This window comes from Martes martes (genome assembly GCF_963455335.1).
Source record: "Martes martes genome assembly, chromosome: 11".
Taxonomy (NCBI): Eukaryota; Metazoa; Chordata; class Mammalia; order Carnivora; family Mustelidae; genus Martes; species Martes martes.
In genome coordinates, this window is record NC_137899.1 from 48,556,073 (window position 1) to 48,575,355 (window position 19,283).

General features: G+C 36.2%; 1 protein-coding gene across 1 annotated transcript in view; it reads right to left on the bottom strand.

Moving 5' to 3' along the window:
• Nucleotides 1-529: 529 nt before the first annotated feature.
• Nucleotides 530-19,283, bottom strand: part of LOC308352453 (diacylglycerol kinase beta-like) — a gene marked incomplete at its 5' end in the record, with an annotated part of 172,838 nt that continues 154,084 nt past the window's right edge. The window contains one exon of the mRNA XM_080818720.1: nucleotides 530-702. Coding sequence (XP_080674846.1) covers nucleotides 595-702 — 108 coding nt within the window. The 3' untranslated portion in view covers nucleotides 530-594. The remainder of the gene's footprint in view (nucleotides 703-19,283) is intronic.

Consider the following 19,283-nt stretch of genomic DNA (forward strand, 5'->3'; position numbering starts at 1 on the left):
GAAAACTGTATACCTGAAATTCCACTCAGAAGCATCAAGATGTTGAAGAAAAACTATTTAGATACAGCGACGTATCATAGACAAGTATTTAATAAAATGTTCCAATTAGAAGTTTCTTCTCAAGTCATAGTTCAAAGGTCATGGAGACACTGATTCTAAAAGGCGAAAGTATTGCAATCTGCAGTTGTGATTATCGTAGCATTACTGATTAGCGCTTATCAATAATTGTAATCACACAGAGAATCACTTTTTCCATGGTATTTCCTTTAGGGTTTACAGATTTCTCTCACAGGTTAGTAAATGGAAACTGGGGGAGGAATGAGTGGGGGACATAAAAATCTATGGGAATGCATGCAACAAAAATATGCAGTACCACTTCATGTAAACGTCTGCCTTCTTCATGCAAAGATGCCTATAAAAACGGAGACAAATTTTCTAATAGCTGAATTTTACATTAGCTCAGTTACAAAAACTGTTAAACCAATTCGATGATTTTGCATGAGCAAGAGAATTGAAATGGTTCAAAGATTTCCAGCATAAGTTTCCACGGCCCAATTATGCTAATTAGATCTCGAAGAATAAAATGAGACAGGTTTACTCCTTGCTTCGGTTTCTTGTTCTTTTGACGAGGGAGCAGAACAACCCGGTTTTTGGAGGAGGACCCATCAGCATTGGGGCTTGGTTCTTGTGTGTAATTTTTATCTAGGGAAAGAAAGAGAAAGAGAGTAATCTCCAGATACAATACCGATTTCAGAGAATCTCTGTTAAGGTTAATAATATTCCATGAACTACTGGAACACCATGAGCGTAAAATGCAGTTTCAGAGTTTTTATTACTTTAAACCGTATTCCAATGCTCAGGATATTAACAAAAAATAAAAATGGACTGAAACCACATTTTAAATATCATGTTACCTCTAATCTCACTTGTAGTAATGGCCTCAAACTCTTTGTTTCGGCCACACAATTATCTAGTATAATTCACTGACTACTTAAAGCAGGAAAGGATGCACCATGACAGTATTCAGAATCCCAGTTAGAGTCCAACATCAAGATGTACTGGGGATCAAGGCGAGCCTTATTTATCTTGTTAATCAGATTGTTTCTCTCTTTCCACATGAACTGCAAGGTTTAATTTCAAAACAATCATTAGGAATGAAAGTCAAAAGTTAACGTGCACTAAAGGTCAGAAATGATGAACTAGCTTTCTAATTTGTTAATTAATTGGTAATAGAATAGAATCAAATATTGAAAAGCCTGCTTAAAACACTGAGAGACTGTTCCGAAGCTACTCGTTTTGATTTCTTTGATATAAAACTACGAATCACCTTAAATGAGACAACCTTAAAGTAGATTATGTCTGCAATTTTCTCTAATTCAAGTCTAAATTAGAGAAGACATTTTATGAATATATGCTATGCTCTAAGCTAATTGAAAGCAATTATCAAAGTGGCATTTTGTCTGTGACTTTAAGATACATTGTAAGATAATAAATGATTCTCATTATGTAATAAAAAGGTCACATCTTGCCTTTGGGCTAGTGACGCTAAGAGTTTTTCAAAAGCAATCTGAGACATTTTCTTTAGAGAACTGCGACTAATACAAGAACCATCGCTTATTAAATATCAGTTGTCACCTGCACAGCACCCGCATCAGAGATGAGTATTTCTTTCAAAAAGAAACACCACCTCATTAAAAGCTGCAAAAATATATCTCTTAAAGTGCATCCCTGACATTTTCAAGTTAAAATGAATATCCTTCACTTGTCATTCACTAATAGCAATAAAACAAAAAAAAATGTATGTCACGTGGACAGGATCATTAAAATCGGCACTGGGGCTTTTGGGAAATGGAGATTCACTTCACAATCTAGAAAGACCGAAGTATGTCAAAAACCTGGGAAAATGAACAACTTTATTTAAGTCTGTTGGAGTCAGGTTATTCTGGGAAGATTCAGTGTTCTTCTTTTTACTGTAAAAATAAATTGCACCTGTAAAAGGCCAGTAGGCTAAGCCAGCCCCAAACTCTCTGAATGTATGATTTTATTTTTGTTATCTTACAAACTGTGGAATTGATAGCCAGATATAAGATCCCAGAAGTTATACATCTTTATAGATTGAAAGAGATCTCTACTAGATTTTGTCTCTTAATAATTCAGTTTTAGATGATGCCATTGATTTTTAAATCCCCCTTAATCCTAGCTTCATATGATGTCTAATACAGCATCGTCCATTCATTCATTCATTTCATAAAATTTATTGCACCCCTACTATGCTTCAGACACCGTACCAGGAACTTTTAATGAATAATGCACAATCTGTGCTCCCGAGAAATTCTAGTCAAGTAGGAAAAAGAAATCTAACAGGCATATTCGGGGTGCCTGTGTGGCTCAGTGGGTTAAAGCCTCTGCCTTCGGCTCAGGTCATGATCCCAGGGTCCTGGGATCAAGCCCCGCATCAGGCTCTCTGCTCAGCAGGGGGCCTGCTTCTCCCTCTCTCTCTGCCTGTCTCTCTGCCTACTTGTGATCTCTGTCTGTCAAATACATAAAAAAAATAAAATAAAATAAAAATCTTTAACAGGCATGTTCAACCTACCACAGAAACTGAAATAGGAGGTTAAGCGGAAAGGCACTATTTTCTTAATGCTAAAAATAAAAATGAGCTTTTTACACAAAAACACAATGTTAAAATGAATGCCTGGGGAAGCAGTTATCACATATTACTTATATGATAACCTTAGAATCAAATAGAACATTAGCAGCTAAAGTAAGAAGATATACATTTCTGAGTCATAGTTGCTGGACTAAATTCTTTGGAGAGTACAATAGTATTAGGACGTTTTGGAAACTAAGTTCATTAATAGCAAATTATTCTTAAGACTTTGGAAGAAATATATCATTCTAGTTACTTATATAAGCTTAATACTAGTTTAAGACAAAGTGTAACCATAGTACCACAAGTCATTGGCTATGAGATTTTGTTCATTCTTTGTGTTATTTTGGCATTTGAATTTTTTTTGATCATGGCTATCTTTATACTGGCAATTCTTTTTTGAAAGAAATAACATGTTGTTATTCCTTCGTTCAGTGCTCTTGATACAGTGGGATGGATCCTTAACCCATGTTACTGATTATTATGGAGTTCTAGTTTTCAGTTTCTAAGCCAGATGATGGACACTCCTATTTTTAAAATTATTTAAAATCTGTCCTTTTGGTTGTTTGATCATACCTGTGCTCTAAGTATACAACTCTTTCTTTAATCTAACATTATTTCCACAAAAAATTAAATCTATATATTTATTGTCTATTGTTTATGGAAATGAAAACCAATTGGCTGCATTTCCTCTTAGGGGAGATAACATGAAGGAAAGCCTATTATGTATCTGGGCTCTTTGCATAGGTAATCGCATTGAATAATTAAATGTCCTTGTATATTTGAGCAGAAGCAAAAAGTACTCTATTAGAAAAGAGAATAATTCCAGTTCAAGTGAGTTGATGTTGGTGTGGTCACAGAAAGTTCAATGTAGGCTCCAGAAAGCTGTAGAGACCTAAGTGTAAGTTTAGGTTCAGACTGCCCATGTGCAGGAAACTGGTTAAGAGGGCCTCTCCAAGACTGGAATAATAATTCAGATGCCTATTTTATATATATTCCACACTTTTTACTTTAAAGATTTTATTTATTTATTTGAGAGAGAGAGAGAGAGAGAGAGCATGTGCACACACACGCACAAGTAAGCGGTGAGGCAGAGGGAGAGGGAGACTCTCAAGCAGACTCCATGCTAAGTGCAGAGCCCAACCTGTGCCTCGATCCCATAATCCTGAGATCACGACCTGAGCCAAAATCAAGAGTCAGATGTTCAGGTGACTGAGCCCCAGGCATACCTACTTACTTACTTACTTTGAGAACATGGTACCTACCAGAAAAACAACAATGAGTAAGGAGCAGATTTTATCTCTAAAGACTTTAGAATATACTAAGTTTCAGCAATCTGAAGACATGTAGAATTTTCAGCAATTTTTGACTGCTTCCATCTTTCAACAGTCAGGCAGTTGTTTCTTAGCTGTTTTCAATACATCAAATCTTTATCAAGCACTGGCTATAATCAATTTGCAATTTGATTCTCATTAGTTTGGAAGAGAATCTGATATTTATAATTGAGAGAGAATTGTGAGCACTCATAAGCAATGGTGATGGGGCTTCCAAAAGCTGGGATGGCTGCATGAAGGTAGAAGAACATTGCTTTATTCCTTCCTTCTCATTGTCTTAAAAATGCAAGATAAATACTGTCAGTAATATAATAGTGTCCTTCTATAAAAACTCTCCATTTCTTCATATTACCTATTCTTTTGCAAAGCAATGGTGGAACAAGAGAGGCATGTCTACAGTTGCATGACTATTTCTACTTCTATATTCCTATTACATATTAAGATTGGACACACCTAAAAATATAAACATGAAAAAATTTGATTGCATTTTTATTTTATAAGTTTTCAGTACAAAATAAAGATGCACATGGAAACCAAATCAAGGATTACAAGTTTTCTTGTCTCTACCATATTATCAGTGTTACATAGTGTAACCTCATAATTATAATATTGAGAGTAATAATAAGATCAAAAAACAATAATATTTGGCTCTTACTGTGTGCTGTGCCTTATGCTAAGTATTTTACATAAGTAATTCAGATGCTACCTGTTTCATCTCTTTGAGTTGCCCTTAACAAAAGTCCATTCCCATAAAAGTATTATTGTTGATGTGTAAGATTAAGTATAACTTCATAAACATGATAGAATAGGGGGTTTATATCTCATAGCAGTGAACAGTGTTTATTCCCATTAAACATTTGTGTGCTCTATAAAGAACTTTCTTTAGCCCAACTAAAATTGAGGTAAGAGAGGAAAGCCTTTCCTGACTCATTCTCCGGGCAAGTTTCACACGACCTGTTGGATTTTTCTTTCCTAATTCCCCATTCCTTAACACCGAATATTCTCACTACCCTTTATTATAAGGCATAGTGTTTCTTTACCTCAGGTCATCTGAGCACCTTCTTCAATATCCAGTCCCTGGAGGCCCCAGCTATCCACCAAAGGGCATACTAAGCTTTCTGGTAAGAGGGGCATCCAGGATGGCAGTGTAGGAAGATTCTGAATCACCTTCTCCCATGGACATACAAGACTTGTCACTACATATGGATCATTTCCCTCTGAAAAATATCTGAAAACTAGATGAACTGCTCTCCAAAACAAAGGATAAAAGAACCAGATTGAGATGGGTAGGAAAAGGCCCACTCTGGCACAGCAACACACAGTGGGGAGGGATTTCACCAGACAAGCACTTCTCCAGGAGAAGGTCCCTCACATAGATTCATTTGCTGATCTGGGGGATCAGGTGGAAGGCCAGGGGACAGTTGAGATGCTCTCTGGAGCCAGCTCTCTCTCCACACATCCTACTAGCACAGGTGGATGAGCTTGGATGTGGCACCTTCCTGTTGCCTTCCTGAGACAGATAGGGACAAGTGGTTGTGGTACTTACTGAGGCAGGAGGGCATGGGTCATTGCAATGCTCTCCCTCTCCCTGACTGGGACAGGAAAACATGAATGGTCACAGAGTCCTCCCACTTACTAGCTAAAGTCTGGGAGTAGAGGGGATTGCAACATTTCCCTGGCCTCTGGCTGGGGCTAAGTATGAAGGATCCCAGCACTCTTCCTTTCTCAGCCTAAAGCTGGTACGCATGAATAGACAACACATTCTCCAACTGCCTTGCTGAAAAAGTGGGCACACGCAATTCACATATTTGGGATCACCCCCTGATCTCCTGCCCTGATGGCCAAGAGACCTGGCATTCCAGAGCTCCACAGGACTGTAATGATTGGAAAGACAGTTCTTGGCAGTCCACCACCCCTAGGGCACTGCACAGACAGCAGCCTGAAACATAACCCCAGTCTTCCTGCAAAAAGGGCTTATTTACTTAGTTTAAAATTTCAGCTTGAGGGACAGGCTTTAGGTTTCCCATATATCTAGAGGCTAAGAAGCACTCCCAGGGAATGTAAGTGGAGGGCACCATCCTTGAGCACCCCTTTGACCTTCCTATAGCTCCACAAAACTTTGCAGAAAGAAGCTTATAGTCTCATCTGAAGCCCTAGTTTTTGAACTGTTGTCCAGGGGACACCTCCAGATCTCCTGGTCTACAGAATAGCAATGATTATACATATGACCCCATAGACTGTAAACATTTCCATCCTTTAAAAGCTGTTACCTTAAAATAGATCCTAAATGGATTATTGACAGGTCTTGGCACATATTTAAAAATAGAGACATATCAAGAACAAATTATGTGGTTTAGACAATCAAAAAGGTTCAAGAGACAACCAAAAGGTAGGGCAAGGTTAAATGAGAAGGATCATCACCTACACAAGGCCATTCCTTCAAGACTGAGAAAGGTAGCTGTTTCACTTAAAACATAGAAACAGAAAGTTGAACAAAATGAGAAAACAGAGAAACATGTTTCAAATGAAAGAACAAGACAAATCCTTAGGATAAACACCTTAGTGATACAAAGATAAGTAATCTATTTGGTAAGGAATTCAAAGGAATGATCACAAAGATGCTGACAGAATTTGAGAGAAGAAAGGATAAACACAGGAAACCTTCAATAAAGAGATAAAAACATAAGGGAAAAAACTAACAAATGGAAGTCACAGAACTGAAGAATACTATAATTGAGCTGAAAAGCAAATTTAAGGGGTTTGACAGCAACTGAGTCAAGTAGCAGAACAGATCAGCAAACTGGAAGATAAAGAAATGAAACTCACTCAGAGCAACAAAAAGAAAAGAGAATTTTAAAAAATGAAGATAGCTTAAAGGACCTACAGGACGTTGTCAAGTGGAATAAAATTTGCATTATAGTGGTCCCAAGAGAAGGGGGCAGAAAACTTATTTGAAGAAAAAGTGGCTGAAAAGTTCCCTAACCTAAAGAAGGAAACATACATCAGGTCCTAGAAGAACAGAAAATTCTATGTAAGATGAACCCCAAAAGAGCCAAGCTAAGACACATTAGGATTAAAATGTCAAAAGTTAAAGAGAAAATCTTAAAACCAGAGAGAGAGAGGGAGAGAGAGAGAAAACAAACAAACAAACAAACAAACAAACAAACTTGTTATATACAAGGGAAATTCTGTAAGACTATGAGCAGACTTCTCAGCAGAAACTTTGCAAGTCAGAAGAACGTGGCAGGACATTCAAAGTGATAAAAGAAAAAACCTTCCAACCAAGAATACTCTACTCAACAAGGTTACCATTCAGATTTTCAGGAAAGATAAAGAGTTTTCCAGAAAGCAAAAACCAAAGGAGTTCGTCACTATTAAATTGGCCTTACAAGAAATATTAAAGGAACTTCTTTAAGTTGAAAGGAAATGGTACTAGTTAATAACAGGAAAACATGCAAAAGTAAAATTGTCACTGGAAAAAGTAAGTACATAGTAAAGGTTGTGGATTAATTAGTTATAAAGCTACTCAGAAGGCTAAAAGATGTAAGTAGTAAAATTAACTAAAACTACACTAATTAGTTGTACAAAATAAAAAGATGTAAAAAGTGACATCAAAAATAAAATGTGGGTGGGGTTAAAATGCAGTTTTCAAATGTGTTCAAATTTAAGTTGCTATCAACTTAAAAATAAACCATTATATACAAAGGATGATACATATGTGAATCTCATGGTAACCACAAAACAAAGACATAGTAAATACACAAAAGTAAATGAGAAAGGAATCTAAACATAACATTAAAGTCACCAAATCACAAGGAAAGAGAGAAAGAGAAGAAAGAAACAGACAGGACCTACAAAAACAGCCAGTTTTGTACTGTACTGTACAAAATGGCAAAGTACATACCCATCAATAATTACTTTAAATGTAAATTGACTAAATTCTCCAATAAAAAGATACAGAATGGCTGAATAGATTAAAAAAAGAAACAAACAAAAATCGAGAGACACTTATATACTGCCAACAAGAGACTCACTTCAGAAGTAAAGATACACACACGGAAAGTGAAGGAATGGAAAAATATCTCCCATACAAATAGGAAAGATTGTTGGTGTAACTATACTTGTATCAGACAAAACAGACTTTAAAACAAAGATTGTAGCAAACTGCATAATGATATAGAGGTCAATCCAGCAAGAAGATATAACATTTATAAATGTATATGCATACAACATAGAAACACCTAAATATATAAAGCAAATATTAACAGACCTAAAAAGAGAAATTGATAGTAATACAATAATTGTAGGGGATTTTAATACCCCATTTATGTCAATGGATCGATCAGCCAGACAGAAAATCAAGAGACTTTGGTCTTAAATGACACAATAGACCAGATGCACTTAATAGATACATATTAATATCTTAATATATATATACATATATATATATATAGGATAGTCCAGTAGTAGCAGAATACACGTTCTTCTTAAGTTCACACAGAACATCCTCCAGAATAGGTCACATGTTAGGCTATAAAATTAGTCTCAATAAATTCAGAAAGTATGAAATCATATCAAGCATCTTCTCAGATCATAATATTAATCACAAAAAGAAAACTGGACAAAAAGACTCCTTCTGCATGGAGATTAAACATGTTACTGAACAACTATTGGGTCATAGAAGAAATCAAAGTAGAAATTAAAAAAATACCTAGAGGTAAATAAAAACAGAAATATGGCATAACTAAATCTATGGGATGCAGCAAACATGGTTCTAAGAGGGAAGTTCATAGCAATGTAGGTAGGCCTACCTCAAAACACAAGAAAAATCTCACACAAACAATTTACCTTTATACCTGAAGGAATTAGAAAAAGAACAAATGAAGCCTGAAGTTAGAAGAAGGAAGGAAATAATAAAGATCAGATTGGAAATAAGTAAAACAGAGACTAAAAGGGCAACAGAAAAAAAAATCTATGAAATCAAGAGCCGCTTCTTTGACAAGATAAACAAAATTCACAAAACTTTAGCTAGACTCTCCAAGAAAAAAAAAGAGAGAGCTCAAATTAAAAAAAATCAGAAATAAAAGAGAAGTTACAACTGTTATCACAGAAATACAAAGAATCATGAGAAACTACTTTGGATAATTAGACACCAACAAACTGGACAGCCTAGAAGGAATAAATTTTAGACATTTATAATCTCCCAAACTGATTCAAGAAGAAACAGAAAATCTGAATAGATTGATTACTAGTAAGGAGACTGAATCAATAATTAAGAACTTCACAAGAAACAACAGTCCAGGACCAAGTGTCTTCTCTGGTGAATTCTACCAATATTAAAAGACTTAATACCTATGTTTCCTAAACTCTTCCAAAAACTCTATAGAAGGGTATGCTTCCAATTTCATCTTATGAGGCTACCATCACCCTGATACCAAAACCAAACAAAGACATCAAACACACACAAATTACAAGCATATATCCCTGATGAACACAGAGGCAAAAGATCCTTAATGAAATATTAGCAAACAAAACTCAAAACTACATTGAGAAGGTCATACAGCCAAGATCAAGAAGGATCCAAACGTGCAAGAATGGTTCAACATCTACAAATGAATCAATATGATACATCACATGAACAAAATGATTAACATGTGATTATTTCAATAGATGCAGAAAGGCATTTGACAAAATTCAAGATTAATTTATAATAAAATCTCTCAACCAACTGGGTATAGAGGAAACATACCTCAACATACTAGCAGACACATATGACAAGCTCATACCTAAAATCATACCAAATGGCAAGAAGCTGAAATCTTTCCTCTAAGATCAAGAACAAGACAAGGATGCCTACTATTTTCGCTTTTATTCAACAAAGTATTAGAAATCTTAAGCAGAGCAATTAGGCAAGAAAAAGAAAAAGCATCCAAATTGAGAAAAAAGAAGTAAAACTGTCACTATTTACAGAAAACATGATACTATATGTAGAAAACCCTCAAGATTCCAACAACAACAACAAAAATCTGTTAGTACTAAAGAAATGAATTCAGTAAAAGTTGCAGGATACAAAATTAATAATAAAAATTTTGCTGATTTTATAACTATCAAAAGAAGAAATCAAGAAAATAATCCCATTTACAATTGTATCAAAAAGAATAAAATATCTAGGAATAAATTTAACCAGTTGGGTAAAAGACCAGAACACGAAAAACTGTAAGACACTAAGGAATGAAACTGAAGAAAACACAATAAATAAAAAGATATTGCATGCTTATGCATTGGAAGACTGAATATTATTAAAATGTCCATACTACCTAAAGCAATCTACAGATTCAATGCAGTCCCTTTCAATATACTATGGCATTTTTCACAGTACTAGAACAAATCTAAAATGTGCATGGAACCACAAAAGACCACAAATAGTCAAAAAAAAAAAATCTTGAGAAATAAGAAAAAAGCCTGAGGAACTTATGTTCCCTGATTTCAGAGTAAATTACAAAGCTAAAGCACACAAAACATTGCGGTATTGGTAGAAAAACTGACACAAGAATGCACAATGGGGCAAGGACAGTCTGTTCAATACATGCTGTTGGGAAAACCAGACAACCATATGCAAAAGAATAAAACTGAGCCATATACAATTATTATTATCTTATACCACATACAAAAATAAACAAAAATAAACTCTAAATAGATTAAAGACATGAATGTAAACTCTGAAACCACAAAATGCCTAGAAGAAAACTTAAGTGGTAAGCTCCCTGACAATCATTTTAGCAATGATTTTTGGATATGACTTCAAAGGCAAGGGAAACAAAAGCAAAACAAAAGAGACAGATGGATAACATCAAACCAGAAAGCTTCTGCCCAGCAAAGGAAACTATCAACAAAACAACAAGGCAACCTACTGAATAGGAGAAGATATTTGCTAATCAAACATCTGATAAGGGGCCAATATCAAAAATACATTAAAAAACTTATGAAACTCAGTAACAAAAACCAACCTGATTAAAAAATCTGAATAGACATTTTTCCAAAGAAGACATACAGTTGGTCAACAGGCTGATGAAAGGATGCTCAATAACACTAGTTATCTGGGAAATGAAAGCCAAAACCACAAGGAGATACCACCTCACACCTGTCAGAATGGCTATTATCAAAAGGCAAAAAAGAACAAAGGTTGGTGAGGATGTGGAAAAAGGGAACCCTCGTGTACTATTGGTGGGATTGTAAACTGGGGCAGCCACTCTGAGATGCAGGATGGCAGTTCCTCAAGAAATTAAAAATAGAACTACCATATGATCTAACAATTCCATTACTGGGTATCTATCTCAAGAAAATGAAAGCACTAATTGAAAACATGTACGCAGCCCCATGTTCACAGCAGTACCATTTACAATAGGCAAGATATGGGAACAACCTAAGGGTCCACTGATAAATGGATGCACACACACACACACACGCACACACACATACACACACACACACACACAGTGGGAGACTCCTGAGGCTAAAAGAAGAATGAAATCTTACATTTGTGACAATACAGGTGAGCCTTGAGAGTATTATGCTAAGTGAAATAAGTTAGAAAAGACAAATACCATATGATTTCACCTATAAGTGTAAAATTAAAAAACCAAAACAAACAAAATAAAACAAACCCAGGACTCATATATAGAGAGAATAGATCCGTGGTTACCAGATTGGAGAGGGCTTGGGTGGGTAGCAAAATGCGTGAAGATTAAGTACAAGACCTCCAAGTATAAAATAAATAACTCAAAGGGATGTAATGTGCAGCGCTGGGAGTATAGTCCATAACACTGTATTAACTTTGTAAGGAGACAGATTATTAAGTAGATATCATGGTGACCATTTTGCCATATATATACACGTCCAATCACTATGCTGTATACCCAAAACTAATATAATGTATGTCAATTATACCTCAATAAATTAAAGAAAAACAAAGAGCAGAAAAGCATTCTAATATGATTAAAACAGAGGTGGATATGTTCTCTTTTCAAGGAGTTCTCAGACCTGCTAGTAAAAGCATAATTTTTTTTCATCATTTTTACATTATTTAATTTTATTGTCCCTCAAACTTTGGAGGTCTGTGTCAATATCCTTAGTTTTCAATATATGACAACAGTACGGGTTCTGTAACTTGTGTTACACAGCTCATGTTGGTGAGTGCAAGAACTGGGTTTGAGAACTGACTCTCCAACCTTGCCGGCATTCCTCCTGAACTCCCACCTCTGTACCCTGTGCCAGCTATGGCCCTGGAGAACCTTCTCTTTTTTTTTGCTAATGAAACTTTGAATCCTGTCCTGTATAGTTCAAATCAGATATTATTATGAAATTTCAAAGCACAGGAATAAAAAGAATATTCTAGATGCCCTCTGAGAGGAAACCCTGGCAACTTACCAAAGAACAAAAGTCTCATGGCATCAGGTTTCTCAAAAAAATTAGTGCTAGAAGAAAATGGAGATACACCTCCAAACCCCAGAGGAAAAGTTAATTTTATCATAGAATTCTATACTCGGTTAATGTATTGATTAAAGGCAAAGGTACAATGAAGACATTTTTCAGTCGTTAAACGATTGAGTGAGTTTACCATCTATATGCCCTTTGAAATACTTTTGAGGGTGTTCTCTAGCAAAACAATGGGTGAGCTAAGAAAGAGATTCACAAAACAGAGGATCACACTGCCAACACCAAACGCTGGAAGGAGGTGAAACAGCAGGAACTCTCATATATTACTGGTGGGAAGATAAAATGGTACAGTCACTTTGGAAGACACTTCAGTGGTTTCTTGTAAAACTAAACATACTGTTATAATAGGATCCACAGATCACACTCCTTGATATTAATCAAATGATTTGAAAACATGTTTGCACAGAAACCCGCACATAGATGTTTATCGCTGCTTTTTGCAGAATTGCCAAAATGTGGAAGCAACCACATTGCTTCCTTCAGTAGGTATGTGGGTATATCAACTATGGTAGTTCCAAACAATGGAATATTATTCAATGCTAATAAAGAAATGAGCTATCATGCCATGAAAAGACATGGAGGAACCTTAAATATATATTACCAGGTGAAAGAAGCCAATCTGGAAATACTATGTACCATATGATTCCAACCTACTGCATTCTGGAAAAGGCAAAACTAAGAAGTAAAAAAATTAGTGGCTGCCAGGGGTTACAGCTGAAGAAGGATGAAAATTTTTAGGGCAACGGAAATATTCTCTATGATATAATATTAATAGATATAATATTAATAATGTTATTATACATGGGTCCAAACCCAGAAACTGTGCAACACTAAGAGGAATCCCTAATGTAAACTATGGACTTTGGGTGACTATGTGTCAGTATAGATTCAGTGATTATAACAAATGTATCACTTTGGTGAAGGAGGTTATGCACATGTGTAGGCAGGGGGTATATGGGAAATCTGTGTAACTTCTCAATTCTACTGTGAACTTAAAAGTGCTCTAAAAAATCAAGTCTATTAAAAACAACAACGATAAACAGGACATCCAACTGAGAACCAGGGTGATAGATTTGCAAGCAACCTAGAAAGAAACCCCCAAAGAAGGAGTTTTCCATATAAAGAACAAGAGTGGGGGGGTGCCTGGGTGGCTGAGGCAGTTAAGAGTCCTGACTCCTGATTTCGGTTCAGGTCATGATCTCACAGCTGTGAGATTGAGGCCTGCGTCAGGCTTTGCAGGGGTATGGAGCCTGGTTACGATTCTCTTTCTGCCACTCTGCCTCACCACCCCTCCTCCACTCTCTAAAAATAAGTAAATAAATAAATAAATAGCAAAGAACAAGAGTGGGGACAATAGGTAAATTGATATCTATTTTTAAAAATGAGAATTACCATAATGATGACTTGAAAAAAGAGGGGAAAAAAAAGAGATTCCAAAATCTTTACAGAAAAGAAAATGTAATTGTGTGTCAGCATTTGGTTCTGCAGTTGACATTTTTATAATCTCAATGATTGTATATTTTGTTTTGATTTAAATAAAATCATTACTTTTTTCAGATGCATAACAGCATAATTGTTAAAAATCAGACTGCCTGGGTCCATCATTCCCTATCTGGAGACTTTGGCCAAATAACTACCATTCATTTCCCTCATTAATAATATAGAGACTTTGAAATAGTGTCTGTTTCACTGGTTTCTTATTAGGACTAAATGAAACAGTGCACACAAAATGCTTAGAATGTTACCTGGCACAAAAAGAAATCACTCAGTACATATTCACTGTTAGTAAGAGAGCTAAATGGAGTAATGTGTTAAAAACCACTTTCCTATGCATGAAGTAAACAGATTACACCTAAAAGTAACAGGTGAAAAAAAAAATCAAAGGATATTTTTTATAGATGTAGAGTAAATGACAGGAAAAAAACAAATAATTCAAAGAACAGACCTGGTGACAAAGAAATGATGGGATAGAAGCTTAGTTATTTTTCTTATAATTCTAAACATTCTGCTTTTTTTTTTGGTGTGCATATATTATTTTGGTACAAACATTTAAGTAATTAATGACAACAACAAAAATCCCTCTGCAGATAATTCTCTTGCATTCTAGTGTTCTGGTTCTCCAAACATGATCTACAAACCAGGAGAATTGACCTCATTGTTAGAAATGCAGACTTCCCAATCCCAAACCAGACTTTCTGAATCAGCTTCTACTTTGGAGCAAGATCCCCCAGGTGATTTGTATGCACCTTTAAATTTAAGAAGCCCTGTAATTTATACTTGTCACTTTATTTCTCTTCCTAAGGTATAAGGCCAATAAGAGTCCATTGACAAACTGACAGACTGGTCAGCACCTTCTTATACTCACCACCAAAACCTAGGGCTAAGAAATAATTTTTTATCCAACTTTAATTAACTCTGTTGTTAATGCACTATGTACCAGCTTACTTTAGTTTAGTGCTTGGACTTCCAAGTTGAACAGACATTTTAAAAAACATAATTAAGGTGTTTATATTCTAATGATGACAGCATACGCAGTGGCAGAATGTGATATGCACTGTATCACAGAGATATTCTCAGGGTGCAGAGGGAGCACAAAACAACGCCATTGAGATCATGGTGGAAAGACAGGATATTTTAAACCTGAGTCTTAGAAGTACCACTCTGGAGGCACAGCTAGGGGCTGGGTGCCATACAAGAGGCAGGGAGATTAAATGGGGGGAGGGGGGCTAATATAATAATCTAAGAAAGAATTAAAATGGATTTTAATTGTGGCAGTGGCAATGGGAATGGAGTAGGGGCTACACTTGAGAAATATCAAGGAGGCACAATCTATAGGACATGATTGAATGTGTGGAGTACTGGAAAATGGAAAAACTCTAGTGTGACTTCTGTGCTTTTAGCTTTGTTTGCTATGTGTGTAGTGATGCTTTTTAATAGAATGAGATGCATTTTTGGCAGGGGTGGAAACCCAGAAGTTAGCGAACTCTGTGCCGAGTGTTACATTCAGAAGGTGGTGTTCACTACCTTTAGGATATGTAGGTCTGGAGTTAGAAGGGAGAACAGGTCTTGAGACAGATTTGGGTGGGGTGAACCTATAATAATGTCACCCATCGAGAATGGATTACTGAAGGACAGTGTGGCAAATACAAGTATCAGCTATTAGGCTGCGTAACTGAAGAATGCTGACATTTAAGGGTGAAGCAGGAGAATGATATCCTAGGAAGGAAGATGAGCACAAGAAGCCTGAGAGATAGGAGAAAAACTAGAGAGAAGCACCAGAAACAAACACACCCAATCTTCAGTGTGGCCTATTCCTCTTCCATGGAGTAAGGCAAGACCTTCAAATGGCATGTATCTAGACTAGTCATGGCCCAGATTCTCACAAGGGTTTGCATATCAGTGATACAAGCTACAGAACTTTTATACTAATTCTAAATCTAGAAGTAATTAGAGAGTTATATGCTGGAGGATGTTTAGGTGGTGCTCATGTAATTTAGGGCTTGGCAAGCATTTCCGGTAAAGCGTCTTCTGCTAGATGGTAAATATTTTAGGTTTTGTGGGCCACGGGGTCTCTGTAACTACTCATCTCTGCTATTGTAGCACAGAAGTGTCCATCAGCTACCTGTAAAGAGGTGTGACTATGTTCCAGTAAAACTTTATGTTTGAAAACTAAAATTTGAATTTTATATAATTTTAAATTATGAAATACTAATTTTGCTTTTGCAACCATTTAAAAATGTAATTAAAAAAACCACTTAATCCTTTTGCTATACAGAAACAGGCAGCTATCCAGATTTTGCCCAAAGGCCATAACTTGCTGACCCCTGATATAATTACAGTCAAATATAATCACATCTAGAATTATGAGGCATAAAGTAGGAGAAAGAAATTTTAATTTAAAGTTATGATTTAATGGGACCATAGCTAGGAGATGGATAAAAGTGGAAATAAGTTCATATGGCATATCTTTGATATGCTGAGTGCTACCATTCAGAAATCATTTTGCAAAGTTCTGAATTATATATGTGAACTTTCCCAGTTTTGATAATATACCACCTGATTATGTTTGGCTCAAATGTATAATCTTTTTATTGCTTTGTACCAGGGTGGGCTTAATAATATTGTGATTCTTAGAAAGTATCTCAGCAGGTAGTATTCTCCTTTGAAAATTTTCTCCCTGTATCTAACCAAGAAAATGTTCTTTTCCTGCTTCTTCCTTTAAAAGTTTATTATCACTGGATTTATTCAGCTACCTTAATAATGAATGGAGTTTTAAGAGCAAAAATAAATGCCATACAATATCTGTGGGGAGAGCTTAATTTTGGAATTATCTGGAACATTTAAAGTTACCTAGCTTGGTTCTGGAATAAGATGGTCTCCTTCCAATAATGGAAACCATTTTGAATTCATGCACGTAGCTGAGCCATATGATAGCAGGAATAAAGAGCATGCTAAATTTTTCAGGTCCATAACTGCCAAAAAGCAACGCAATGGAAACAACAATTTTCTAAAATCCCTGTGCCAGCTTCTTTATGATTCTAGTCATTATTTTCTGGAATGATAGTAATATCCAAGTTTAATGTTTAAGTCTTTGATCTAACAACAAATTCAGATAAATTATTGTGAAGATTTACAATAAAATCTTTAAAAAATGGGTTTAAGAGGTTTACTCACTGATGAAATTCACAGCAATTTTAAATATGTATGGTAATGAGAAAAGAGAAACTTTTTCCTGCAAGTGACAGGCTCTTTGGCTACACTGGGAAGGAAATACTTATACCTGGATTTGAAATCTCTTTCAAGATATAAATTTGGCTCTCCGCTCCAAAATATTTTATGGTTATATGTTGATTGCCAGGGAAGGTCAACAACATTTTAAAAAACCTTTTTATAATTTCCATGTCTCTACAGAGAAATGATATCCAAGACCTTAACCTAGTAACTGTTTTACTTTTTCCAGGCCCTGTCCAATTCTTTGGTCATACGGAAAAAACAAAACAACAAACAAAAAATAAACAAAAATAAAAATAGAACAAACAACACAAAAAAATTTCCCTCCTTGACTACAGCCAAAGAATATTCATAATATTCACAACTTATGATTATACTTTCTTAAAAAATAGTATTTTGCAAGCCCTTTCCTATGTGGTCTTTTCACACAGTTTAGGGTTAAAATCATGGACTTGGGACAGGAGGCAAGAGTTTGAGTGCCAGCTTAGCCACTGGCAAATGGATCTCATTTTTTTTTTTTTTTAAACAGGGAGAGAGAGAGAGAGAGAGAGAAAGTGAGAGAGAGAAAGAGGAAAGACAGGAGGGGCAGAGACAGAGGGAGAGAGAGAATCTGAAGCAGGCCCCATGCCCACTGCATAGCCCGATGCAGGGTTCAAACTCACAATCCTGAGATGATGACCTGAGCTGAAATCAAGAGTGGAATGCTTATCTGACTGAGTCACCCAGGTGCCCCAGGATCCCACATTTTTGAGCCTCATTATCTATTTATTAAAGGAGGCTAACAGTACACTTGCTTTATAGGACCAATGCAAGTACCAAATGAGGTTCTACACTTCATTTATGTACGTATAAATATAACCTCTTATTTTTAGTGTAATTTTGTATAGCTCCATGGAAAATACATTTTTTTTCGTCCCTCTTCCATCTGAAACAACAATGCTTTTGGGATTCCTTGGGTGACATTATGAAATGGCATATTATGGCCATCTGCCTTCTCTCTGAGGGGCCAGAAGCACCTGGTAGGATTCCAGTGACATTCCAGGCTCCACTTCCATACAAAGAAAATACCAGGAAAAAAAAAAAATCCATGTGAGAGATTTAATAACCCACAGAAAGTATCTTTTTTTTTTTTCTTTTAAACCAGGAGAGACCATTAAGCTCATACTGACAATATGTGAGAACATAGCTCTTTAATGACCCAAGTCCTACACTCAGCTGTACCCTTGGCTATCTGGAGCATCATGGCATTGATCTGAAAGAGCTTCTCACCAATGTTAAACTACTTCATGGTAATCCAACAAACATTTTGACATCCATAAAAAATTGCCAGGGCACCTGGGTGGCTCAGTGGGTTAAGCCTCTGCCTTCAGCTCGGGTCGTGATCTCAGGGTCCTGGGATCGAGCCCTGCATCGGGCTCTCTGCTCAGCAGGGAGCCTTCTTCCCCCTCTCTCTCTGTCTGCCTCTCTGCCTACTTGTGATATCTCTCTCTGTCAAATAAATAAAATCTTTAAAAAAAAACAAATTGCCATCCCATGGTGTAATGATAATTGACATTCTTAACAATGTGCCTAGGACATTGATTAGGGAGCATAATTGAGTTAAATTGGAGTAGGGAGGAAATAACCTGATTATTTTCCAGATTCTCCTATTTTAATGAATTGTTCCATCATTTGCTCAGTTGTTCAAGCCAGAAATCTGGCTTGAACCAGACTATTACTAATTCTGATCAGTTTTATTCCTCAAATAATTTCTGTACCTCCTAACTTTTGTCTTTCTACTTCCACCATGCTAGGGCCTAAACAATTGCAGAAGTCTCCTCAGTGGTTATTGCCTTCCCTACCAACCCATTTTCCACCCATAATGACCTTATCACCGTGCATCTCTGATCACATCGCTGTCTTCCTTAAACTCTATTTATAGTTCCACTGACTCTTAAGCTAAAGCTAACCATCCTTCCAGTGGGCATCAAGGTCCTGCAGCTCTGACTGCCCCCCCTTTCCTTCTGTTCCACCCGCATCCATCAGGTCATCTTTCAGATCCTTGTACACATGCTCCCTCCTACCTCGTGCAG